The following is a 27,442-nucleotide window of genomic DNA, read 5'->3' as shown; positions in this document are numbered from 1 at the left end:
CTTCTTGGTTCAGGGTCGCAAGCTGGGGAACAAAAGACTGATATTGCAGATTCCAACCCAAAAAGGCTGCATCCGCCAGGTCAGCCTTTAGTTCCTTGACTTCTCCCGGGTCCTTTCTGGCTAAGCCAGGCAGTTTCCCAACCCACCTGCGTCCGACTAATCTGATGTGCTCCAGCACACTCCTTTGGCCCTATAGATCTATGTACAGGAGGCAGCCTTCTGTATGCAGACTTCTGTACATAGGCCTTTAGGGGTGCAGGCAACTGACCACCAAAACAAAAAAAATTCTCTTTACTATGTTTGCCAAATGCAGCGATACGCAGGTTCCTGCCAGCATGTAAAACTAATTTACATGTCTGTGCATTGAGCTACCTTCTACAATAATTTGGTCTGGACCCTATCTGCCAATAAGGTATGTGATGAAGTCCCCTGCCTGGTTCTGGGGACCAGGGTTGGCTTGATTTGGATGGCTGCGTGCCAGTGGATAATGGGTCCGGAGGCGCTACTGGGAGGATCAGACCTCCTTTTGTCCCCTCCACATGACAGGAGCCAATCATCAAGCACAAGACCGTCCCTGTCTTCCCTAGTTATGAACCCATTTAGTGACCTCACTAGACAACCTCCCCAAGCCAGGCCCTTTGTAAACCTCTCCCACTAACAAGTGGATTAGAAACCCCCCGATGGCTATGTGGAATTCAAAGCCCACTTTCCCCAAACATTGTAAGGTATGCAGGATCCACTCATGCCAAACAACTGTGAACGCTATGGGAGGTAAGAAGACGGGGTTAGAAATACCCTGTAGCTCTCTTACACAATATTACACAACAGGCAAGCTCTCTCAGGCCCTTCACACATGCATGAAATCAGAAATGGCCACCAGGATCGATATAGTTTAGGCCGGCCCCCACAATTGCCACTGGACCCAGGTCAGCCTTGAAGCAATAACCAATCCCAGCTGTCCAATAATTGGGAACCACCAGTGTGGCCCCATGCAAGTGGTTAGGGGCATATACCGAGGTAAACCAAGCAGCCCAGCCTGCAGGTGTGGGTTTCAGGAGCAGGAGGCTCGAGATTGGAGAAAATTGAGGCCAGGAGAGTGCTGGACAGAGAAGTGGCTGGAAATATGAAGGATCATGGAGAGGTGACAGCAGTGCAGAGGAGTAGGTGGTTACAGCAAGAGGCGTTAGTATCAGTAAGAGAGTTGAGGCAGGCACAGCAGGAGGTGGTAGTATAGTAATGAGGCAGAAATGGTCACAGCAGGAGGTGGAGATTTAGCTAAAAAAGGCAGAAGTGGTCACTGTAGAATGTGTTATCAGAGACAATGCAGCAGTGGTTACATCTCTGACGATGAATAGGTAGTTACAGTATAAAATAATAGTGGCAGTGATAAGGAGGAGGGCCCCTAGAACGGGTTTACCAGAGGTGGCAAGGGATAGGAAGGAACAGTGAGGGAGCTTGAGTGAAGGGCTGCAGAGTTGTTAAGAGAGGCAGAGGACTGAGAAGCCCTAAGGAATAAGATAGTAACAAATGTAAGATTACAGGTACAGGAGGATGAGGGGATAACATCAGAATCCGGATGTGGAAAATTGGTTGTAGGGGAAAGACTGCAGGAAGAGGTGGAAAATTCCAAAGGCCAGGAGATGTCACTATCGGGGCCTGCAAGTGACACTGAAGGGATAACATCAGGTTAACAGCATAGCACAGACTAGGAAGAAGGATGAGGACCAAAAGCTGAAGGTAATAAAACATGTAGAAGTGGTAGTGTTAAGAAGATCAGGACCACAACATCAGGGAGTGAACGAGAGTTGGAGGAAGACCAGTATACACATAGCAAGAGGAAGAAGGTTCTGATGGGCCAGATCAGAGGGGAGGAGGAGGATTGCAAGGGGGTCAAGAAGGACAGGGCAACATTGGTGATGTGGGAGTGGAATACACAGGAGGACACAGAGAGGAAGCAGGCCTGAAAGACTTCCTCTTCACCTCTCACAGCATGTCACCACAAGGACTCCTCTCACTGACACAGCACTGGAAATATCTTATGCTAGACAGTCTTTGAGTTCAGGCCCCTGGAAAAGCTGCACCTACTCAGTTTCCAGAGCATGGTAGGGGAAACATTAACCTGACAACAGACTGCCTGGGTTGATAGTGTTGTAGGAGGAAAACTGATGATAAACAAAACCTCCACAGATGTGTGACACAACCAGTCTTCCAGTGGAGATGGTCTCTAATCTGGTAGCAGCACTTAGTATCTGGAATCCAGCAGCAGGGCTAGGTTGGAGAACGTGTCCATGAATCAGGGAGAAGGACTAGGCAGGAATCTGGTAACAGGACTAAGGCTGGAGAGCGTATCTGGGAGCAGGACTAAGCAGTAACACAGCAACATGACTAAGGCAGAAGAGCGTGTCCAGTAATAGGTAAAGAGAGAGTATGAAAGATACTAGAAAAGGAGAGGAGAACGTGGGAGGAGAACAAGGAACCTGGCCGATACCTTACAATTAACGATGGCCAGCATCTGCTCGAACCAAGACAGAGCATTGAGATGCAAAACTGCTTCGGCTGCAGGGCTTTTCTCTCTGCTTGGATGTCGGCAGCAGCCATCTCGGAATTGCACCCACGGTGCGCTCGTGATGGTACAGGAACCGTAACAACTTACCATTGAGTGCAGAGGAAACCCTCTAGGACAGAAAGGACTTAGCAAGGATCTTTGAGATTAACCCAAATCTGGGAAGGCCTGAGATCCCTGAAGAGATCCGAGAAAATACCTTGGGAAAGCCTAGTGTTGGAGTGGACCCACTGATGAGAACCACCCTGACACTTGTACTTTGAGGAAACTAATTTAGTTTCTTGTGTTCCCCACTGGGACTATTTCCTAAATAAAACTCTTGAATGTAACTTTGAGTTCTTGGCGATTCTCTTGTTCCAGGTGTCAGACATGACAGGACCTAGGGAGGATCGGTGTACAATTGAGACATTGACTGTCAGGATCAAGTATCAGCGAGGATGGCCCCTCAAACCTTGCTGTCCACCTCTCCAGTGATAAGCAGCAGCCACCTGGGACTTTACAGAAAGTAGGGAAGAATGCACAGTGTGCCCTCCTTTGCTTCATTCAAAAGAAGATAACTGGTTAATGAGGGAATTAATAAGAACAAAGGAAAACATGTGTTCAGGAGTCTAACATTCTTTAAAGGAGACTAAACCTGATGGGAAACCTAGGTGCACCAAGGTCTAGTTCAAAAGATCTGAAACCCACACAATGGAAAGTGGATGAGATGAAAAAATGTAATGTTATGCAGAAGTTGAGGCAAACTTCCGGGTCAGCCTTCTTCGACCCAGCGCAGCGGCTTCTTCGTCACTCTCTGCGGTCTGGAGTGGGAATTGCCAGCATCTTCCTCGCTTGGGTGGCCACCCGTGGTATCTCCTTGGTACACACTCATTCCAGGCGGCAGCCACAGGTCATCTTGTGGTTCCTGCGGTGCCGGGTCCGGCAGGGGAGACTCGCTATCTTTCCTTTTGACATCGTTTTTGAAAAGTGAGCTGTTTCTTGTAATGGCTCGATCCTCCTTTTCAGTCATCACCATTGTCCCTTTGACGGCTTTGACACACATGGGGATTGAGGCAAATCGAGAATCCGTCTTCCTTACCATAGGTTGCTGGACCAGAACCTCGTCCCCGACCTGGAAGTCTTTGGATCGAGCTCGGTGTCGAGCGTCAGACTCCTGTTTCGTTTTCTCCTTCACTTCAGCATCTCTCTGAGTTACTTCCATGGCCACTCCTCCTGGGGTCGAGGAGCCTCTTACGATGCAAGTGTGGACATCATATCGAACCATGAGTTCAGCGGGGGTTCGATTGGTGGCTTCATGTGGGGTATTGCGATAGTCCTGTAAGAGCTGGCATAGGGCCTGATAGGGTTGGTGGCCTCTATGCGGCCTCGTTGGAGAGTTTTCTTTATGGACACCATGAAGCGTACTGCCATCCTATTTGCTTGCGGCCACAGGGCCGTTATCTTCAGGTGTTTGAACGCCAGATGCTATGCTAGGGCTTTGAACTCGTACCCGTTGAACGGTGGTCCGTTATCGGATTTGATCACTCTAGGGATCCCCCACTCACTGAGCAGTTCGTCGAGGGTGGCGGCTACCTGAGGAAACACTGTGGTGGTGAGCTTTTTGACGATGGGGAACCAGGAGTATTCATCAATGAGGAGGAGGAAATATTCCCTGGAAGACAATAGCCACTCTCTCCCACGGCCTTTCTGGGATTTGAGTAGGTTGTAGGGGCACCAGGGGTTCAGCTGGTGCTGTGCATTGGCATGCCAGAAAGTTCTTGACCCACTCGTCCACTAGTGAGTCCAGGAAGGGGAAACAAACATGGCAGCGTAGCTGTCTTTTGGTGTTTCCGGCACCTCGATGTTTCTCGTTAGCTGTTCGGAGCAATTCAGCCCAGAGGGCGGCAGGAATGATGATTTTGCACCCTCTCAGGAGTATGTTGTGGTCTTTTACGGCTCGCTCAGCCTGTACCCTCGCCAGTCATTCTATTTCTTCCTTGCACACCCCCGGGTGTGCCAGCACCGCTCGTCGGTAGTCTTTCCATTTGTTGGTGTTAGTCAGGCTGATGGCTAGAACAGTCGTGGGATCAGTGGCGGAGGTGGCCGCAACTGTGTCCAGGCAAAGAGCAGGCGGAAGGGAGGTGGCGACCACGTAGTTGATGTAAGCAACATCGCCCCCTCGGGTGATGGGAGGGCCCGCTGGGTGACGGGACAGGTAGTGTGCTGTGTTGAGATCACCTTCTTGACGGTGTAAAAGGTATCATAGTCATATTCCTGCAGTCGGATGCCCCATTGCTCGATTCTCGGGGGCATCTTGGTTCTCGGGTTGCCAAACAACGATATCCAGGCCTGGTGGTTGTTGATCAGGGTGAATTTCTTTCCGATAATAACGTTGTGGAAATGATCACAGGCCCACACAGCAGCCAGGCTCTCCTTCTCGGCCTGCGAATATGCGAATTCTGTCGTTGATAGCGCTCTGCTGGTGTACGCTACAATGTGCCTGTGGTTAATGTCCTCTCCACTCGTTTGTGCCAAAATGGCCCCTAGGCGTGCACTGTAATTTCTGTGTGCCAAGAGGGGTTGAAGTATGGCAAACGATGGGCTTCCGTCAGGGCTCTCTTTATGTCCTCGAGCACTTGTTGGCAGGTGGGGGTCCACTCAAACGTGGCTTCCTTTTGTAGTAACTTCCTGAGCATTTCAGTGATAGAGGCAGAGCGCGGGAGGTATCTGGTGCAATACCCTGCCATCCCTAGGAAAGACCGTAATTCTGCTACCTGTGTCGGCTCCTTGAGCTTCGTGATGGTGTCCACCTTTTCCGGGTCAGGCGTCATCCCCTTGGCCGAGAATATGTGTCCAAAGAATTTCAGCTTTGACCTGCTGAACCGACCCTTGTCGAAGTTAGTCCAGCGGCTTAGACCGATGCGCAGGTGGCAAGGAGTGCCGTGTCATGAGATTCTTTGGAGTCCCCAAAGATGAGGATGTTGTCGCTATAATTTAGCGTGCCTTTGATCGGCCTGATGATCTGTCTCATTGCCTCCTGAAAGATCTCGGCTGCTGAGGAGATGCCGAAGTTTTGCCTCCGGTGCCTGAACAGTCATTCATGAGTGGCAAATGTTGTTATCCCTCTGGAGTCCAGATGCAGTTCTAGTTGGTGATATCCTTGTATCAGATCTAGTTTTGAGAACAATCGGGCGTTGTTGAGTTGCACGATCATGTCCTCAATGCACAGACCTGGATGTCTCTCCCTCTGGATGGCGGTGTTGCCATCCTCATGTCGACGCATAGTCGCAATCTCCCACCTTCATTCAGCACAATGACCAGGGGTGACACCCAGGGGGTGGGCCCTGTTGCTGGCTCGATGATACCATCAGTGAGAAGCTGAATGATCAAGCTCTCTGGAGACTGCTTCTTGCAGATGGAAACCGACCCTCCTGAGGTGTGGAGGGACTGGCTTCACCGCGGGGTCAATGTGTAGTTTGATTGGGGGACCCTTTACTTTCCCCAACCCCGTGCACAGTAGGGGGAACTTTGTCACAATGTCAGCTTTGGTGATGAAGTCGCAGGTGTGGTCCATGATGATGGCTTGTATGGCACCCTCATATTGCTGGCCGATGGCGGCTGATGTAATCACGTCGTCCGTTCCGACATGGATGTCGATGAGGCCTAGACATGAAGCCGTATAGTAGCTGAGGAGACAGCGACCTTTCATTGGGCATCGAATGACATGGATGGTCGTGTCCGTTTTTCATCCTTTGAGGAGGAGGCAGCGTCTGAAATGGCCGATGGTTTGCAAAGGCATGGCTGCACAGTGGGTTACACAGTGAGGAAAGTTGTGAGGGCCGGGATCACTTTTAGGCCTGAGTAGCCGGGTCCTGGGGCATCTAATGTGAAGGGTATGTGTATGTGGGAGGCACGTGTGTACAGGCTTACCACCTTTTAAGTCTGCCATGGGCATATGTTGTCTAGCAGGTAGGCGGGCCACGTAAACACATAGGTCCACTGGAGAGTGTGCTGCCGAGGTTGACTGCAGCTCGGGGTGTCCGTTGTCTTTTCCTGCGTGAGCTGCGTAAAACCAGAAGAAAAAAAAAATGGGCAGGAGGCGATGTGAGAGAGTGCGCACACTCACTGCCAGCTCGTGTCACGGGCGGGGCGAGGAGCGTGTGGCTGGGCCCCTCAGTGATGCGGTGGAGCTTACTGTAGCAGGGCCCCTCTTTGCGCTGGCTGAACTGGTGCATAGATTTGTCGTAGGAAGGCGCGGAGCAGCACCGGAGGAGGACAGCGGCCCAGTGGGATCATTAGCCGCTTGCAGGAGGACGCGAGGCGGAAGCAACTCACATGAGGAGTACTCCGGACTGCGGGAGGAGACATCCTCGTCGCCAGATGGAGCCCGGGCTATGGAAAGTAAGTAAGGACGCAGGCGCCGGAGTTGGATGCTTACAGCTTCTCTTTATTAAACTTTATATTGAAACTGGTGTCACAGCGCCAACACTCCTCCTCTTCCTTTCTTTACTAACTACGCCCCTTCACTCAATGTTCCATTTATTTTGATGTATGTTCAGACTAAATTCTGCCGAAGAGCCGCACATCCTGGAGCCCTTCAAAGCGATAACAATGGGTCTGCAACCTGTGGCACGCCAAAGGTTTTTTACTACAGCTCTCATCATTCTTATCCAGTATAGCCAATGGCGAGGGATCATGGGAATCATAGTTCAACACATCAGGAGAGCCGCAGGTGGCAGACCCCTGTGCTATATAGATATCAATTAACCTAACATGGCATAGCAAGGCATACATAATGTACAGGAAAAGTGTATCTTTGAAGCCATCATGCAGTCCTTGTGAAAAAGTGTTATATGATATTTTGCCACTAAGGCATTTGGATAATAGGCAAATAAGCAAAATGCATACCAAATTGTCCATGATTTGATAATATGCATAACTGTCAATTCAAACTAAAAGGAACCTATTGTAAATAATGTTCAATTAAAATGCCAATGATTTCCTCCAATTGTCAAAGGTAGAATCCCCAAACCACTCTCTGCAGTGGTCTTGCCATGCTCCAATTTGCGGTTTTATGAGCTTATAAATGCACGATTTGCCACTACGTTTCTCAGATATTTGTGGAGTATACCCCTAAAGCACCAGTAAAGTTATTTAAATCCTACACTTTCTGATCACTGTTAATTGTCTTGAATGCTTGAAAAATGCCCCATTTGCGATTTACATTCCTAAACATTCCTTGTAAACACCAACCTATTCTCAAGTTAAATGCACAGATGACTGTTAAATGCTGTCCATCATCTTCTATTTGTAATATTACATTTATTACAGTTATAAATTGCGTAACAACAATGCTGCCACCACCTGAACGCCGATTTGTTCCATAGACATATGGATGCTGCTCACCATTTCATTTGATAGGCAAATGTTGCTCATTGCACACAATCGTTTAGAGGCCCCTTCTTTAAAGCATAATGTTGTAGGGTTCTTCCCGGTTCTGACGTACATCACCTGAACGTGTGAGTATTATAAGTGCCTTTAATGTGCCAGGTACTGGTAAGTAAGTACCACGTGTCAAACCACTGGCATCCAGCACCAAATCAGCTCCAAGACTAACTGTCTGTCTGTGGAACCCAGCAGAGGCCAACACTCCAATATTCCAAGCATGCATACCAACATTCTGACACAGAAGACTAGTAACCTGCAATGCAGAATGCTACACCTACTCCTGAACATGTGCTCAATTATGTGTTACCATTAAGAAACTGTTCAGGACTTGTTTGCCATATTTCTCTTACTGGTACTTTAATATTTCAAAGGAGGTATGCGTCAGCCATGTTAACACATCTTGCAGAGGTCTACCATACAAAGCAAATAGTGCATTCAAATCTCAAGGAATACACACACTGATAACTAGCCCCATACAAAATACAACTAGCTGCATAAAAATGTAATTCTTAACCCAAAAAAAGAAGCTTTTACTAAGAGCAGCAGTGAGTGAGAATCAGAAGAAACACACTGTTTGAAGCCAGGTCAGGATGAATGGGTGAGTCGGACCTGCTACTTTGGTCTTTTCTATGATGTCACAGCTCACTGAGATGTTGTGCCAGCTATTACTCACAGCCAGCACCACCCCTTTAACCCTTCACTAACATTTTTTGAAAGGGGTTTCGCTTGCCATTTTTTACTAATGAAAAATAATTGCTCCAAAAGACTGTGGTCAGTTCGGAGAGGCTGTGGTTTCTGATCCTTGCTTATGTAGCGGGGTGATCGGTTAATGCACCTTATTGGGAGACCAGTGTAGGCGGGCACACAATATACAGCTTAAACCTTCACTTATAACTTGCCCCTCCCTTATCAGTCTTCTAACCCTGCTTTCCTGGGTGCAAGATAACCCTGGTGTAGCTCGCTAGGAAAGTGGTAAGGGTAGGGAATTTCAAGAGGTTAGGGCAGGCATGTTCCCCAAATACCCCTAAGAAGAAAATACAAGGCTAGAGTAACTGGAGCACAAAAGGAAAGAGGGACAAAGGAATGCTGGTGTGCACTTCTTTACTTGTTTAAAGCTTACTTTTCATCTTCCTGTACACCAGCAGGGTTTTGTGAGGTTTACAAAAAGGGGCAAAACACAAGACACTATATTCAAATGACCTTGAACCCAACAGCTGCGTAACTAACACAAAAATATAAAAAGAGTCCTTTAAAAATATAAAAGTGTCTTTAAAAATATATTATTATGTGAAAATCTATAAAGCACAAACTAAGGCCCAAAAACGGGCACAAAGTCTGCATACAGTGCACTGTATTAAAAACTATCTATAATGGCCTTACTTGCAAGTCAACCTGGTCAGGGTTGTTTCAAGATCCTTGCTGCTGCTCTCAGGTTCTTCGTTCTTCCTGCACTCTTTGGTGGTGGGTCTTGTGGCAGTAGACGGCAGGCAGCAGCAGCAGCAACAGTGTGGGGGACCCCCAAAGTCTTTATTTGGGCTTGGCTGCATAGTAAGCAGCAGTCCATCGCTTAGAAGCAGCATAGTGTAGAGAGCAGCCCTTCACAACTCCACTTCACCTGTGCCACATCTGCCAGGTGTGGCCCAGAGAGTCCTGGTGGGCCACCTGGCAGGGGGTGGACCCTTTCTGTAAATTCAGCCCCAGGCGGGCTAAACATGCATTGGGTGCTGGGGAATGCCAGAAATTCAATATATACCTGGGCCCAGCAATCAGTGGCCACCTGGAGGGGCAGCAACACAGAGTCCACAGCGCTCCCCTCACAAGGGGCATTCTAGCATAGTTGTCTGGGCTGCAAAAGCGACCAGCGCTGGGTGGAGCACCACCAACCCTGTTGAAGGGTTTTTCCAACTGTCAAATGGCGCTCCACTCGCCCTGGTGACAGTTATTCTTTTTTAGATTAATGGGTCCCTCGTGTGTCCACATGTGAGGGTCCCTTACTCAACCTGGTCCCCGATGCGGCTCTCGTGCTTGGATCCAAATTATTTTTTTTGTTCATTTTCAAGATCTCTGGCATGGCTTCCCGCACCGGGGATCCTTTCTTTCATTCCCCCTATTGGGGGTTAGATTTAGGCATTAGAGCGGTGGAAAGCAAGTGCTATAACTTCTGAACACACACACTACTGCTCCAGTGGCACTTCTGCAAATGCCTCTATAAAGGTCTGAGTTGGGTAAAAATGGTCCTATTCATGCTAGCTAACATTTTGCCCTCGCCTCTAGCCTACCTCTGTCCCCGACATACCCTGTCTCCACTCTAGCACTTCACCCATCATGGTCACATCCCAAACACAGCTGGCCGTACTGCCTACTTGCACTTAAAATGTCCTTAATCTATGTATGTCCCCTTATGTATTGTCCCTGGTGGCTGTTCCATTGCTGTGGCACATCCACAACCACAACCTGGCCAGACGTCCTCAAACTCACCGCATTGTAAGAAGCTCACTGCTTCCCATAAAATCTGATTTGTTATCTATTGTACGTTCTTTTGTGATCAAAGGAAAAGTGCTCCTTCCTGTATATAAATACATAAATAATAGGCAAGCTCCTGTTGGCAGGGAAGGGGGTAATCCTGGGCCATTCGATGTAGTCTGCAAGAAGAATTGGTTGAGAATTCACCTTAAAGCAGGGAAAAGGGTTCACTTGTGTATGTCCCTGCTTTTCCTTGGGCACTGTCTGAAGTTTGAGAGGCCGCCAGAAAGATAGTTCATGTTAAATGTACTTCATGCCATCTAAGGCTGCACTTTTATAACTGCATGCATTGAAATCTCATTTGTTTGTTTCTTTTGGATGTACAGGCCATGTTACCTCGACATTGAGGGCTGATATGGCCAAACAGGCCCATTTAGTTGGTCAGTTTATTGACCTGTTTAAATGTTGTGGACTGCTCTTGCTCTTCGACTGCATTTAGTCTACATTCTTGCTGTAGATCTTAAAAAATGTGTACTCCCTTTTCCTCTTTCATCCCTGCTACAAATGCTGAACATATGCTCCTTGGGCCATAAGGCACCCTCTTTACTTACACCAAACCACCAACCAATGAAGGCCTGCCCATCCTATACTCTGTCACACTCCCACCTAGCCCTCATCCGATCTCAGGGGTTCCTCTTAAAATGGGCATACCTTTAACAACTTGACTTGTGTTTGCCTCTTTGAGCCAAGCCAGAACCCTGGCTCAGCAGTAACCCTGAATATTCTGGCTACCACACCACTAAGACTACATTTCTTCCCACTACACTGAAATTAGGTTATAGGCCAAAACAAATATCGAATATCCAATAAAGGATTTTTCTCATCCGGACTGTTACTCCCTACACCACAGAGTCAATGAAAAAACATTACACGTGAAAACAGAATGTAGACGTGCTACACAGTAATTTTGGTAAAGCTGCACTAAATAAAATAAAGTATCAGAGGTTGATTCACAAAGGATTCTGTTTTCGGCATAATTTAGACATACGCTTGGTGGTAACTTACACCTAAAAACAGTATTTTCAAATAAATCAGGTGTAGTTTACTAATGTCAGAAAATCTGTATGACCTACACCTCCGATGCATCACTTCCACAGAGAAAACTAAGTGTAACCTAGTGCTAACAAAAGATTCTAAGACATCTTTGAAGTTTGTGATTATATGTAATTTTCCACATTTATGAGTGTGGGTTGCATGTACATATCGCAAAATGATAAGGCCGACTTGGTAGGATTCCTGAAAATGTCTATTACACTTGTGGAGGAGGTGTCTCCCAACCCTCCCTTATTCCTGCACCCCCTGCCTCACCGTCACCTAAAATAGGATGGAGCTTCCTTCCCCTCACCCTTGTCTTCTCGAGATTTGGACTGCATATTGTGGGTCTTGGCTCTCACCTATACAGACACTCCCTTGACTGACACACAACTCCTCCCTAAAAGACTGTGGTTTCCGCTGCTAGTTAAGCATGTGTAAGTTACACAACTAATTACTGTATGCCAAAATGTATGCAAAGCCTTCAGTCCTAAATTCTTTCATGATGTAGGTGTGGTAAAAATTCAAGTTCAGTGCGGTAAAGAGGCACAAACCTATCAGCTGCAGGATTAGCCCACTAAATGGGGGGGGAGTGGTGGGGGCTTTGTTGATAGCCACACAGGCCTACCTATGCACTAAGCTGACCCCAACAAATTGTGATCTAGATAAATAACTTATAGGTTTTATAGAATTAGAGTTAGGTAGGTAAGGCTTAACATTAGACCCAGGCACTGTAAACAGGCCTTGGAGCTTGCTTTCATTAGAAATGAATTCACATTTTATTAATTTGGTAACTTATCAACAGTTCAATACTCTTGTAGTGCCATGATCAGTTGTGTTCTCATGAGAAATTAATGGAGATGTCCGGCAGCAGATGAATAAAGATCTGCTGGTCATCTCAAATTTCTCAATGTTTTGGCACCATGATGTGGGAGTTATGGGCTGGACTGTGACGTCACAGCGGGCGGTCGAGGGTGGTATGGTGAGATTTGCAGGATTCAATCATTTTTTGATAATGTATGTCCTGCTATAGGAGAACAATGTAGCACTGCCAATTAGCCTCATTTGGAGGATTGACCTAATGTTGCAATAAGACTTGATGATAATTTGTTTGTACAATTATAAAAGCTTTCATTTTGGGCGCGTATTTTTGACAGCGCTTTTCATGCAGTTCTGTTCTGCATTCTATTTGAATTTAGCATCCCCAGCTGTATCAGAGCCAAGAATAAATTGCATTACTTCTAGCCTGGTGTACACTCTATTCTTTAGACTACCTTTGTAATTTTTACTGGTGAGTTCTGAGGCGACCCGCAGTGCATAGGTCTCTTCCCTCTCAGACCCTCTGCAATGCATTGGCCACTCACTACACTGCAAAACTCAGGACATCCTGAGCAGTCTCTCTTCCTTCTCCCCCTTCCCCTTCTCCCATCCCCTTGCCACCTATGGCCTCCCATCCTCCCTCTGCCTTTCTCTCCTCCTTCTCTTCTATCACATCCGACGAGGTCACTAGAGCTGTCTGCTCTATTCAGGTCTCCTCCAAACAGGTCTCCCCCTGTTCTTCCAGAACTATTAAGGACAATATCATCTCTCTTACCCCTGCACTTGCTCCTTTTTTATATCACTCTCATGCTACTGGGTCTTTCCCCTCTTCCCTCAAGCACTCTTGTGTGCCCCCTCCTTAAAAAACCTTCCACCAACACCTTGTGTCTGGCTAATTACCACCCCATCTCTATCACCCCCTTCCTTGGGAAACTCTTGGAGAAGCTGGTCTACCCCACAACTGGCCCAGTATACTGAGCTTGTTGGTTGCCTACACAACCATCAATCTGGATTCCGAGCCTACAGAGGCATGGAAACTGCTCTTCTGAAGACCTGTGAAGAACTGCTTGCATCTCTTGATTGTAACTGCCCAGCTGTTCTCATTCTACTTGCTCTCTCCTTTGCATTTGATACGGTCAACCACTCCATTTTCATAAAACAGTTCCACAATACCGTAGGTATCTCGTAACGGCACTGGACTGGCTGACCTCCTTCCTCACTGACCGTCCCTCCTAGGTTATCCTGTCTTCTTTCTTCTCTCACACAGCTTTCACCACCTGTTGCATTCCCCAGGGCTCCAACTTCTCTCCCAGGATATCTAACATCTATCTTGCCCCGATTGCACATCTTATTTCCACTTTTTCCCCTTACTTCCAGTGTTATGCAGATGACACACAACTCTTCTTCAAACTTCCCTCTGATCCTCTCTTTACTTCCTCCATCATTCCCAACTCCTTTCCTGCCATCCAGTCCTGGTGTGCCTCCAATGACCCGTGCCTCAACGCCAGCAAGACTGAGATCCTTCCCATTGGGACTCCTACTCCCTCATTCTTCCCTTCACTCTGGCAGAAAGCTTGGAGTCATCTCCAACTCCTCTCTTTCCTTCATCCCTCACATCCAGGACCTTGCCAATGAGGCCCACTTTCAACTCCACGCCCTCAAAGGAATCCTTCCTTCTCTCACTTTCCCCAAAAAGTTCAATGTCTCTAGAACCCTGGTACTCTCTATGGCTGGACTACTGCAACAGCCTCTTCCTTAACTTCCTATTTACGTCCCCTCCAGCTTATCCAGAATAGGGATGCTAGGGGTATCCTTGGCCTCAAGCCCAGGGACTGCATCTCTTCAGCCCTAAAATCTCTCCACGTGCTCCAGGTTGCTGCAAGGATCTAATTGAAATCCCTCTGCATCATCCACAAGGCTGTCTTGGGCCGGGGGCTGTCAGACTTACTCCTGGAAAATCTTTGTCCTTCGAGCTCATAGAGGTGATCTCATATTGTAAGCGAGTGGGCCTTAGGCTAAGCACACTATGTGTAGGCATGGTGGCGGATAGAATGAGGAACAATGGCTGATTCTTCTTGCACAGATTTACTTTCCTCTTGCAAATAAGGCAATGTGGTCATTGAGTTATGCCTTGACTCACTTGTAATGGGATTATAACTCTTTTCCAAATGCATGTGCTGTAACGAGGACTGAACAATCTAATTTTCTCTCTACAGACTTGCCACACTACATTACATTACTCACACCCTGCCGTGATAGCGTATCATCGAAAATGATTTTTTTACTCAGAAGTCATGAACTACAGGAAAATACGGCACTAAATCCACGCATATACAGAATGGGGCATAGAAGCCCAGTTTCCTTTGTAACGGCTACTTTATTTAGGACCTTAAGAAGTGACTGATTTACAAAAGAGTTTTTCAATTGGAAAAGTCCATTAAAATGCTCTTTAAAGCAGGGCCAACTATCTTAGGCAAAGACATGGGTAAAAACTTCAAACAGAATTGAGCTGATGTCTATTGTGGACAATTGGCAGTTGGAAAATATCCCAATTTGCCTATCAGTCAATCCACCTCTGTTTGATAGACAGAAGCTGCGGATGTCAAACTGTTTCAGCTCATTAAAGACCCTAATGATGAAGCTGCCATGTGTCCTTCCTCTTTCAGGGCACATCCCCGAAGGGAGTGAGTGTGTGCTATGCCAAAATCCGTCAGGTGCCAGTCCCAAAGTTGTCAGAGGATGGAGAAACGATCCAGAAACTGGAAAACCTTCTCTACGTCAGTCAAAAGGTATGGGCTCAAACTTTCTAAACATCTGGAGTTAGTCATACATTTTCCCAGGTTGCCTTCAAATCTATAACCACAAAAGTGATGGGTGGACAGTGTTGAATGAATCTGAACCACTGGCATTGACCTGGGCAACCTTCTTCACCACCGTTTTTTAGACCGTCTGCAAACGGGGTCCAGCCTTATGCAAATCAGTCAGGTACTGCTACCAATAGTAGCAGCCCAGCCCAAACTGCTAGGCCAGGTCCCCTCTGCAGGGAAACACAAGCAACCCCACACATGTTTTGGCCTTGTTGGACCTCCTCGGTGAGGTGCAACTTACATGAATCACTTTAATGTTTTGGAGTCAATGTGGAAAACTTTCTCCTGCAGGCTACATAGATGCTCTGCCAACGTTCCACAGTCCGGCCATTTGCAAAGGTACACTCGCTGCACATACCCTTAAGGAGGGAACGCGGACATTCTACAGTTGACAATGCAGAGGATGTCTTACCTCTGTGCTAGTTTATCAAAGAGCTGGAGAATGTACAGAGACCTGTCTCCAATTGATAGTGGCAGCGTCATGAGAGCTCAGCAATGCAAGAGCAATGGAAAATGGGGCGAAATAGAGAAATGAGAGCGGACAGCCGGCTCCACATCATGGGGAAAGAAGAAAGTGAAAATACTTGATCACCTAATTGAAATGTGGATCCAGAGATATTAGCATGCGAAAGGAAATGGCATGTAAAGATGAGGAGTAGAATTAGTTGAAGTGGGGGTGGTTCACTTGGGTGTGACCAGAGAATGGATGACGGGGGAATCGGGGGGGGGATGTAGGAATTTGGGGTTAAGGAGGGTTTGGATAAACACAGGAGTAAGGCAAACATAGTCCACACAACAGAATTGTCCACAAATTATTTCTGAAGTCCATTTTTCAAAAGACACATTTCCTTTCTGAAGTCACCCCACATGACTTTACAATTGTTTCCGAACTAGTGTAAAAAGGGTGACAGCGTCTTTTCAAAAGACTTCAGGATTGTAAGAAAAAAAGGTTTGACTCACATGGCCTATCTTTGCTTTCAGACACTAAACCTGTCAAATTCTTAGATTTTTTGATAGATACCTGCAATAGTTATGGAAGTGGATTAGGGACCCTAACCTCAACAGTATGTGTGAAAGCCCCACTTTCCTCGGTCCAAAGGGGCCTTTGGTCCAGGTTCCCCTCACTGGCAGTGAATGTGACATTCAACAGTGAAGAGTGGTGCATGGAAATTCCCATACACACACCACCGCCCTGTGCACTAAGCTAGAAAATCAATAGAGCACTGTATTAAGGGACACACAAACAGTATTATAGGTAAGGAGCAGAGGTAGCAGAGGTTGCTAGGATGGGTTGGTGGAGCAGCACAGGGTGCAGAGGAAAGAAGAGGGAAAAGAGAGGTGGGTTTTGGTGGAGTGATCAGTGGTTGGGGAGATGTTTTCTGAAGAGTAGGATCTTCAAGTCCTGAAGTCCTTCCTGAAGTGTAGAAAGGCGGGGAGTCAGCCAGATATGCAATGGAAATTTATTTTAGAGTAAATGTGTGTAGCAGAAAAAGCCATGTTTTCTAGTCTTCCACCCCCTCTAGCAGTTCATGTTTCCACCCCCTCTAGCAGTTCATGTTTTCAGTCTGGCAATACTTTGGCTTCTGATGATTGGTTGCCTTGGTGATGATTTAGTTGTGACTAGCTTATATGGGATGCATCCTGTCTTGAAATTGTGCATGCTTGTAGAGGCCACGTGTGAAGATCCTAAACCAATTGGGGGTGATGTGGCATGCTGCAGTGTGCCACATCAAAGAACGGCTTTCGGAGGTGCCAACTTGGCAATGGGACTCCTGGATCAGGGTGCTGCCATAGTATAGATGGCAGATGACCATGGCTTAGACAACTGTTCCGAAACTCGAGATAGGTATAACGGTTTGACTTTGAATAGGAGTGCAATCTTGTACATCTTGTTTGGGTCACCTTGACAATGTGTATTTTGAATGAGAGGTCACAGTCGAGGCTAATGCCGAGAATGCAAGGAAAAGGCGTGCACTTCTACCTATGTTTGGGCATAATCCTTTGCAATGGAAACCACATCTATGTTTCTAGGGATATAAATGAAATGTATCAAGTGAAAAATAAATGCCCAGGCACAGAGCAAAATGCATTTTCAGGGTTTTGGAGAGATATTTTAAAAGGTTTACTATTACTATACTTCTCACTAATTACCTCATTTTTTGCACAATTAGTAGGATTTCTGGAAGCTTTAAAATATGTTCTTAATATGTTATATGGATTTGCTGCCCTATTCTTGAAAAGCCCTGTATCAGAAAAGTATGTCTAAATTAAGTGCAGGCAGCTGTTCAGGTTAGCCTTTTGTTTTATTTGTTCGAAAACGAGTCCTGAAAAGAACCTATCCACAAAGGATAACATCATAAGAGTGAGGAGGTAGTGAGGCAGAACAGGTGGCAGCGTCCTGTTTTATGTCTGTTCTTCGATTTCTCTTCCAGGGGGACCTGGAGGCGACGTATACTGGGCTGCAGTTGGAAACCGTGCCGATGGAAGAAAGAAACGTCTTCTGTGGCTCCTACAATGTCATGGTGCTCACGGATCAGTACGTACCCCCATGTGCGAGGCTACTTTGTTCTCTTTGTAGTGTAGACCTAATAAAGGCTGCTGGTGGGGGGTTCACTCACAGCCTTCACACTGGGCACTACTTTTCTTTTAGGTAGAGTCACGGGATAACCTGTGCAAATAAATACCTTCAATGGCACGCCTCCCGGAACCTGCACAGTTCCTCTTAATTCGGGTCCGGATCCCTGCCCACCCGGCTGCACAACCGCACTGCCTTCTGGCAACCCTTGCACTTGGGTCTGTATATTTGCAACACTACAGTCCCCTTACCTGCACTTATTAGACACCCTTTGACTGCGCTTCATTCTGCACTTGCCATCCGCTGGCCGCACTACCTGTTGTTGTTTTGATCCTGTGTTCAGCACTTTCCACTCCTCCCCCACCCCTTGCACTTTCCCTCTACCTTCTCCCCTGCACTTGCACGTTCTCACTGTCACTGGGCCTAGTAACATCTTTGTTTTGTCCTCCCATGTACTCCTCCCTTGCCTCGTCGTGCCTTGAAACACTTGTGTATGGGCACACTATAAATAAATTATCATATCATATATCATTATCCCTTCATTGAAAGCTCGAATGGTTTACCAATTATCTCACCCAGTAGGGGCAGACGAATTTGTTACCAAATAATAGTAAGTGGTTTTGGGTTGCCTCTTAAGATCTTGCTCCAGGTTCCTGCTGAGTTATGGGGCCAGCATCACTTGCAGGAGCCCGGATCTGATTCTGCTGTTCCCGTGCCTTCTGTCAAGGGGCATGAGGAAGTGCCCCGTGTCCCCACTCCCCTCACCCCAGGAGATGACCCTTCCGACTTGCGTCACCTCTAGACAGTTTTCCAGACTGCCATCAGGTCCCCATGGCATTACTGATCATACACACCAGCATTGTGGTGACCTTTGTGTCCGTGTGTGGGTTGTGCATTGCCTCCAATATTCATGTCTTCATAACCTAGCAATGTTTTCAGTCCACCAGTTTCTGAGAGTGGTTTTAGGAATTCGTCCCAGATGTCCCAACGTGGCAGCCTCATCAGTCTTACTGTGGTTTGCCTGTCCCACACAAGCCAGTGCTGCCCTCACAGTGTGAAACGGAGCACTGCATCTTAGCCAATTGTGCATGGCTGCAATGCACTGCGTGGGGTCTTCGTCTGGGGATAGCAGGGCATGCACACTGATGTCACATGTGCACCTCTGTATTTCATAGGCACAGGCTTGATCTTTCAACCTTCTTTTAAAAGGCAGAAGCTAATATGTTCAGGAAAGTCATTCTTGCCAGGAAAAGGATAAAGGGTTCGTTTTAAAAAGCGCTAGAAAAATTCCAATTCACAACATTATTATTAAGAACTAGGAGCTCAGTATTCTTATAGAATTGTTGATATCTTCATTTTTTTTAACTATCCACCGAGTTATTGCAAAATGAATTGATTAGCATCCATTGGGCACTAGCACTTTGATGCTTGGCGCAGAGTTTTACAGCTTATCATTCTTACTGGTTTGTGGTCATGCCCCCGTAGACTCTGCATCTTGACTCCCACCTTTCAATTTTTTTAACCATTCAGAGGGGACCAGAGCAGAGTCATCCATTACAATGGCGGGAGAATGGTGGCCGCTGGCTCAGCAGACCGTAAGGTGAGACTGTTCGACATCTCTCTGATGAAGGAAGTGTTGCCTCTCATCCATGGGCATGCCGGGAGCATCCGGGCCGTGGTCATCTGCGAGGAGCGAGGCTTTGTGGTGAGCGGGAGTTATGACCTGAGCATCAGGTAAGGGACGTCTTGTGGCTAATGTCCTTGGTCTTGTTGCTCAGGTATGTGTGGAAAGCACCGGCTTTTTGGGAAATAATCTGATGGCCCTCCTGGGCATCATGGTGACAGGAATGATTCTCAGTTTCATGATTTGTGCTTGTGAATTGTCATTGTGATTTCAAGATTCAAACCTTGTATGACCAGCTCACCACAGCCCCTAGTCGAAGAAATGTAACATTCAGAGTGAAATAGCTCAGGGGGCAACACGCTCGCCTTGGAAACAAGAGGACATGGAGCAACACAGGTTCGAACCCCGGGTCCGTGCCTAGAAACCTTTTGGTATTAAGCGCCTTATAAATAACCAATTATACATCATTCAATGGTAGCTGTTTTTGTAAGATCTATGTGCCTAAACACAATACTCTGTGATATTTTTTATAATGTTTTAATCTAGGTGTCTCTGCTAGCAATTGAATAGTCCCCTAATTCTAATTACAATGTGTAATGCTCTTTTTATTTTCATGTTTGCCAAGACTACAGTCTTCCAAAGGGTCTTCCACTCCCACAGCGGTTCAGTGCCATAACAATGGGCCTCATTACGAGGTGGGCGCAAAGGGATACCGGGCACCGTTAAGGACATCAGTGCTGGTAATCCCTATGCGCCCTATTCCGTGGTCCCTTTGCGGCTCCTGCTAAGGCCGCCCGGTTTTAACAGACGGCCTTAGCGGGAGCCGCAAAGGATCCAGGGAGCAAATAACGGTACCGCAAATTGCGGTACCGTTATTTGCACCTTCCCCATTCCCATTGAGCCCTATGGGGGCTCAAATGGGAATGGGGAATTGTATTTTCAATGGGGACTTCCCGGTCCCGCAAAGGTCCGACTAGACCGGTAAGTCTCCACTGAATGAGGGCGGACTCGGTACCGTTATTGGAGGCAGCCATGACGCTATTAGCGCCATGGCTACCTCCAATCTCAGAATGAGGCCCAATGTCATTAGACGCTATACAAACATCAAATACCATATTAGGCTACACACCTCTTCAAAGGCTAAACTAAGCAGGCAACAGGTTTCAAGCAAGAGCAGGGCCGACATAGCAGACACGCATTGGCAAAGACCAACGTTTTTTCTTTTGTATAGTGGAATTGTGTTTTTGTATGTTAGCAGAATTTGTCATATTTCTAAAAACTAAAAGCCTTGACAAGCCTGTGCCAGGTACTGGAATCGCATGCAAGGTATTTCACAATCACACGCATTCTTATCGTCCTAGATTCTCACTACATTACAGAGACTCGCCTCAAATGACAGCTCTTGCCAACGAATGCCAAGAACACACACATCCGATGTCTGATCCTACCATAAAATAACCCAATACTCTAGTTATATACTGGATGGCATGCCAATCAAATGGCATATACATAATGCACCAGACTTCCTCCAGAAAGTCTTGGATACACATACATTTCATAACAAACTGTAAACCAAAGTAGTTGATCACCCTCTGAAGAGTGAAAGATTGCAGCACCACTGCTCAGCTTTAGAATGTGGACCAGTATGTCACATACGGGCCCATGCAGTAAAGGCATGAACACACTGTGCTGTCTCACCTAGATCCTCATATTTGTGCCTCCCTCTACGCTGCAGTTAGATATCATTTCTTTTGTTATGTGAACTCATGGCACAAACCAAATTAAAATATTTGTTCTTGTGCATTGAAAGGGCAATGCATGTATTCATATACAAATTCCGTGAGTCTATGCCGTTTGTGACGCTATCAATCAATCCTAGTGTTTTCTACCTAGCAACACTTTGAGACTTGTATTTTTTCATTCCAGTTATAACTATGCGGCTGCACATTGCAAATGCAAAGTGCTGGTGGCTAAAAAGCCAGAGCTGGCAGAAGGTATCGCACAAGTGGATCTGTGTGAATACTGCGAAAAAAGAGGAATTGGCAGATCAACACTGTTTTCGATAAAACATTTAGGAAAGCCCCCCAGAAGCTCACACCAGAAAAGTACAACCCACTAGGGTAAAGGCCCAATACACCTCTTGCAAGGATAACAAGTTTTATTTCCATACAAAAGGAACAAGCGCCAACAAAGAACTCTGCTGCCGCGAAACGTTCTGGGAAAATCAGTATGGACAATACTTTATGAAGGCATGCAGCATCATCAGTGACGTATTTGTATTTTATTGAATGTATATAGCACTTTAATCCAAAGTGCTTAACATGAGAACAAGAAGAAATACAACAAGCATAAGATGGTAATTGAATCACAACTCGAAAACAGTATAAGGAACAATTTACATTATTGCTGAGGTGAGGAGGGAGTGGAGAGGGACAAAGGAATAAGGGGGAGGCGAGATACAATAAACATAAGATGGTAATTGGAACACAACTCAAAAACAGTATAAGGAACAATTTACATTATTGGTGAGGTGGGAGTGAAGAAGGACAAAGGAATAGGAGGGAGTGGGAGATACAACAAATATAGGATGGTAATTGAATTGCATAAAATTGAATCACGTAAATCACATTGAATTACGTAAATAACATAATGTGCAAACCTCCGCTGCTGGTTGGAGAGACCCTTCACATAGGTCACCCGCTCCATAGGGGATGCCAGGCCATTGGTCCCAGCACTGGCCGTCCATCTTCTTCCATGTTTAGAGATGTTGCAGTCGTCATCAGTCAGCGGAAAATAACAAATGTATTACTAACTAAGAAAGTAATACATTTGTTTCTATGTATCAGTGCACCTGGTATGAACAGACAGGGGCCCAGAGTGTTGACTGCTGTGCTACATTTAAACTTTGTGCCACAATATGGTTGTTAATATCTAAGAGGCTGCTAATCCTGCATGTGCACTACACCTACAAAACATGCAATAATATGATTGTGTAGAAGACTGTAAGAGCACCTCACTGCCTCCTGGCTTCTTACATTGCCGATGACGGCCTTTGCCTTATTCTCAAGCGCCTTGAGGTGTGTGAAGATCGTGTCCCCTCCCCAACATAAGCTATAAATAGAATGGAGGTGCAGCTACTCAGAGCGGCACAAGCTTTGGATGGCCTGACCGAGTGGAGCCTTTCTGCAGAGCCACGCGCAGTTTCTCAGCGTGTTAAGTGAGTTAAGCTTTCATAGCTTACATCGATAATAGTATTGCTCGGCTTATTCCTCTTCTTATCATTACTTATACTTTCTAATTATCGTGAATCGATCATGAGCCCAGTGACCTAGCCACAATCCAGTGGTCCCCATTATATCGCAGACAGTGAGAATATCAGTGTTCACATGACCTTGAGAAAACCCTAATAGAGTTGAAACAGGTGTTGGCTGTAGGGCTGTCCCAATTAAATTCTGTAATCACACCGAATAGAGGAATTGCCATTTCTTAATCATTTTCCTTAATCTAGCGTAATTGTTTGGGGTTCTTTGCTTTTATATAATTATTACAACAACAGTCCACGGGAATATCAGCCCTAACTTGTAAAGACCATCTCTAAGTTGCATGGAGCCTTGTGCCCAAATGTTCACACATTTTCAATAGTTTTAGGAAGTGGGAAAAGTTAGGAGGAGGGTCCTGTGGCTAGGAGGAAGATCCCGAAAGTCAGAAGAGGATGTTTTCTAGTGTTAAGTCTGTTCCCAGCTTTCGGAGGGCTTTTGGCAACAAGATATGCCAAAGCCAAACTGCTGCAAAAGTTTCAAAAGTTATTCAAACTTATCAAGGGTGGCGATAGGGGGGCAGGTACATATTGCTACAACTTACCACCGTACACTGGTTTTTCTCCAGACTTGGCAGATCATTGAAGGGTCACATGAGGTCAGTTGTCCCGCCATTGGTTCCAGTCAAAGAGGCCCAGGAGCTGCGAGTGCAAGAAGAGTTCCGATCGGGTACAGGAGCTTGGTGTAACCTCTTCTCGACAAACAATGTGCACGGGTACTAGTGCAGGACTCTCCAGGATGGTCCACCAGATGCGAGAATGCCAGTTTCATGGACGGTCATCATTGCACGGTGACAGAAGGGGACACAGATGTTGCGGTCAAGGTCGGTCCACTATCTCGTGCTCCGTTGATGGTAGGATGCTGAAATTTCACATGAAGGACTCTTGCAGAACAAGCCAACAACCCCTATGAGTTATGAGCCAAAACATGGAATAGCAACTCTTCTACCGCGCTAGCCCAAACTGAAGCTGGTCAGTCCAGTGGATGGCCCAGGGACACTTCCAAAGGGTCCAACTTGTTGAGTTACTTGATGAGTTACCACAAGAAGTCAAGAATGGCTGTTCTCACCACTGCTATGGGTCGAAGCACCAAGGAAAGTCTTCTAAGATCACTAGCCACACAGGGCTCCACTAGGACTGCAGCCAAAGTTGTCTGCCAGACCTTCTCAGGGTCAGTCTATGGGTCTTAGCTATGCAGGATACTTGGCTCCTCACAGGATATCTGGGGAATGGCTACAGGAGTCAACTTCTTTTGGGAAAACTCAGGTGAGCACAGAAACTCAGCCCAACCAATGAATATCTGCCCATCACACACACCCGAGCACTGGTCCAATCAGGACCACTGTTGGTGAAACTCATTCGTATACTCCAGTCATACAGAAACCAGTTTGAGTATGAGGACCACCCAGTCCCAACCCACTTCCTGACTTGCAGCACACATGCCCTGAAACCAAGGTATTTCCTGATCTGCAAGTCAGGAAGAAGGCCAACAACCAAAATCGCCAGAACAAGCAAAAACCTAATCGCACGGCCATGTTAGGCCACTAGCCGCTGTTAGCAGACAAGTGGGGTAAACATGTTAAAGCTCAAATAAAATACAGTAAAATGGAAAAGTAACTGCTGCCACCAGCTTGTCTTTAGGCTCATTTAAAAGTAACCAAACAATCATCTGAGTGTAGTCTACGGTCATACAAAAGAAACCCCATTGCACTACATTGGAAGATGCATTGTGCAATGCTAAAACGTTACCCAAAACAGGCAACAAAGTACAAGACTAAGGAGTACTGACAATCTGGAGGTCTAGTAAGTTTCTCCATAACATATGAGCAAATAGCCACTGGAGTGAGGCGTAAGGCTTCACTTCACTTCAAAAAGTCAGGACTAAGTGCAAGAAGAAAAGTAAAAAGTTTGGGGGTCACATAAAATATGGCAGAAAAGTTGCTCCAAGACAACTTTCCTAGCACCCCTCGCCTCGGAACTAACATGGCTAAATAACCTGTTCTATGGGGAAGATCCACAAGAGCAGTCCAGCACCGAAATGCTAGGCAAATCTACTATGAAGAAGAGTACATAAGCAACCCCAGACACATGTTTCTGCATTTTCAGGAGCCATCAGTGGGTAAAAACTGAGCCGCTCTAGCAATGAAATGGGATGCCGTCAACAGCTTTCATAAGAGAATATCAGACCTGAGATTTCAATATGCCTAAATTGTGAAATCAAAATGTATAGATCATGACCCTATGAAGAATAATTATGCAACGAGTTACCACATAAAATCCATCAGTGGCAAGGATTGCCTGTATTTAGAATTAAACTAGTTGAAAAATCCACCTTGTGATTTATAATACTGCAAATATGGTGTGCGGTTTCTGCTTACGATTTCAAGCACAGAACTCATGAGGGAAATCACATGTAAGGCGAACTCAGCTTTGCCTCCATTGGTAGCACAGCGGCTTAATGCTGTTCATGTCAATAGATGGAATACTTAATGTTCTCATATGGCATTTTCTCAACAGCGGCTCTTTGCTCAGGAACTGCCCTCTTACAGAGACCTTTCCTGCCTGCAAATGGCTGGACTAGAGCAACATCACATGGAAACCACCGTGAGGAGTAAGGAAGGAAAATGAGCAAGGACTGCATGGCGTAGAAACAGATTAAAGAGAGTTTGGGTGCAATGGTTTCCCCAACACGTAAAAAGAAAGGGGCCATTTGTTATTTTATTTTCGTTATTAAATATGAACTAGGAAACATCCTTGATTTTCTCTCTGAACTCCATTATTCGCACTCCAGCATCCAACCACTGATTACATGTAACATATATATATATATATAGAGAGAGAGAGAGAGAGAGAGAGAGAGAGAGACAGAGAGAGACAGAGAGAGACAGAGAGAGAGAGAGAGAGAGAGAGTGAGAGAGAGAAAAAAAGCCTCCTAGTAAACATGCACTGACAAAGCAGACATACTGCCTGACCCTAGTTAGGCAGAGCAATACTAATAGGGAATGCCTGACACTAAAACGGCTGCTAGCCGAGACACACAGTAGTACAGCCGAAAGACACCAAGGATATATGTGTGCCTCATATATGCCAACCATCCCTTCTAAATATATATGCTAACCATTTTTCTCACCTAAAGCTGCTATGTTTATTTGGTAAGCACCATTAACTCTCCAGCGCCCAACAGTCTTCCTTCCTTCCTTTCGTTCCTCTCCCCAGATCGCCCTTGCATCGCGTCATAGGTTCTACGACGCGATGCACAGAGCAGGATGAATCCCAGCACTACACATCCCCTTTCTTTCACGACAATGCTTCCTCCATTGGTTCTGCTGCCACCGCTACTCAGCATAGTCGCCCAGGTAACGCAGCCTTTTATAACACCTTTCCAGTCTCAAAGAGAACAGCAGACTGGCTGTTTTCCCTGACATGACAGATGATCTACTCCCTTCAGACAAACTCGAAACCATTGCAATATCTGATGTATCAGACAAGGAATATTCTCCAATCCTTTCAGACAGTCCCTTTTCCATCACCATCACCCTTTCCGTATTCCACACCCTTCCATCCTTCATACTCACCGCATGCTTGAAAACCTCAATCACTTCAATGGGTTTAGACCATCGACAGCCATCGCCCCGTAACACTCCTGGCAATCTGATTCTGACCCAACTTCCAACCTGGATAACATTACATCTCCTGAACCATCTATTGTCCTCGGAAGCCTTGTTTTTTCAATTGACAATTTCTAATCCTCTTTCCACACCACGCAACTTCACCTCCACGCCTGACACATCCCCCATCAACCCAGGAAAAAGTCTGATTATGCCTTTTCTGCCTCTACTGTGTTCAAATGGGAAGAGGCCTGTGATGCAGTGCGGAGTAAATCTATTGGCAACAACCGTTCTCCTCACCACTTCCTTCCATTCCTTTCCAATGGACCATGCCCATCTGATGGCTTCCTTAATTATCCTATTATACCTTTCCACAATACCTGGCACTCGTGTTATGCACAATAGCTCTCTTTTCAAAATACATTTCCATTTCTCTCAATTTGAACTGAGAACCATTATCGGTGAGGACCACATCTGGGTAACCCTCACTCTCACAAAATTCCTCTAAAAACTCAATTATACTATTTGTAGTGACATGAGCTGTCATCTTTTCTTCTGCCCATCTAGTCAACACATTCACCACCACCTGATATCCTTCACTACATATCGGTCCAAACACATCTATTGCCAATTTCTCCCACACATTTTGTCACTATTTGCGCAAAGGATACATTCTCTGACTTTCTTCTCGATCTGTGCATCACGCTCCAACCACCAATAGCTGTTCCTTATCACATGCTTTGTCTTCACAATCCATTGATGGCCCTCATGCCCAAGATGGATTATCTTCTCTTTCAAACTCTCTGGAGGTATCAGTTTGTCCACTGTCATGAGAATACCATTACACAGATGGAGTTCATTTCTCAAGTTCCACAACCCTTCAACACCCTCTTCTCTCGCTGTAGTTTTACTTAATTGTCCTTTCAACAAATCTTTAATTACGATTTGTAATTTTTCATTCTTCTCTATTTCACTACGCCACTCCTGTTTTGAAATTGCAGGTTTCCACACTTCACACATTTTTTCCTGCTCCTCATTGTCACTTCCTGCTGTTTGACATCGCTCTGCACCCAAAGAGCGTGCCAGGC

General features: G+C 46.1%; 1 protein-coding gene across 1 annotated transcript in view; it reads left to right on the top strand.

Annotated features, from left to right (window-relative positions):
- FBXW10B (F-box and WD repeat domain containing 10B) overlaps positions 1-27,442 on the top strand; it is a 322,682-nt gene that overhangs the window by 112,489 nt on the left and 182,751 nt on the right. Inside the window, exons 5-7 of the mRNA XM_069654556.1 lie at positions 15,031-15,153; positions 17,664-17,767; positions 19,337-19,540. Of these exons, the coding sequence (XP_069510657.1) occupies positions 15,031-15,153; positions 17,664-17,767; positions 19,337-19,540 (431 nt within the window). The remainder of the gene's footprint in view (positions 1-15,030; positions 15,154-17,663; positions 17,768-19,336; positions 19,541-27,442) is intronic.

The sequence above is a fragment of the Ambystoma mexicanum genome, chromosome 3q, assembly GCF_040938575.1.
Source record: "Ambystoma mexicanum isolate Mex_15411 chromosome 3q, UKY_AmexF1_1, whole genome shotgun sequence".
In the NCBI taxonomy this organism is placed as follows: Eukaryota; Metazoa; Chordata; class Amphibia; order Caudata; family Ambystomatidae; genus Ambystoma; species Ambystoma mexicanum.
Note: the sequence above shows the minus strand (reverse complement) of the source record. Positions and strands in the feature narration are given on the sequence as shown.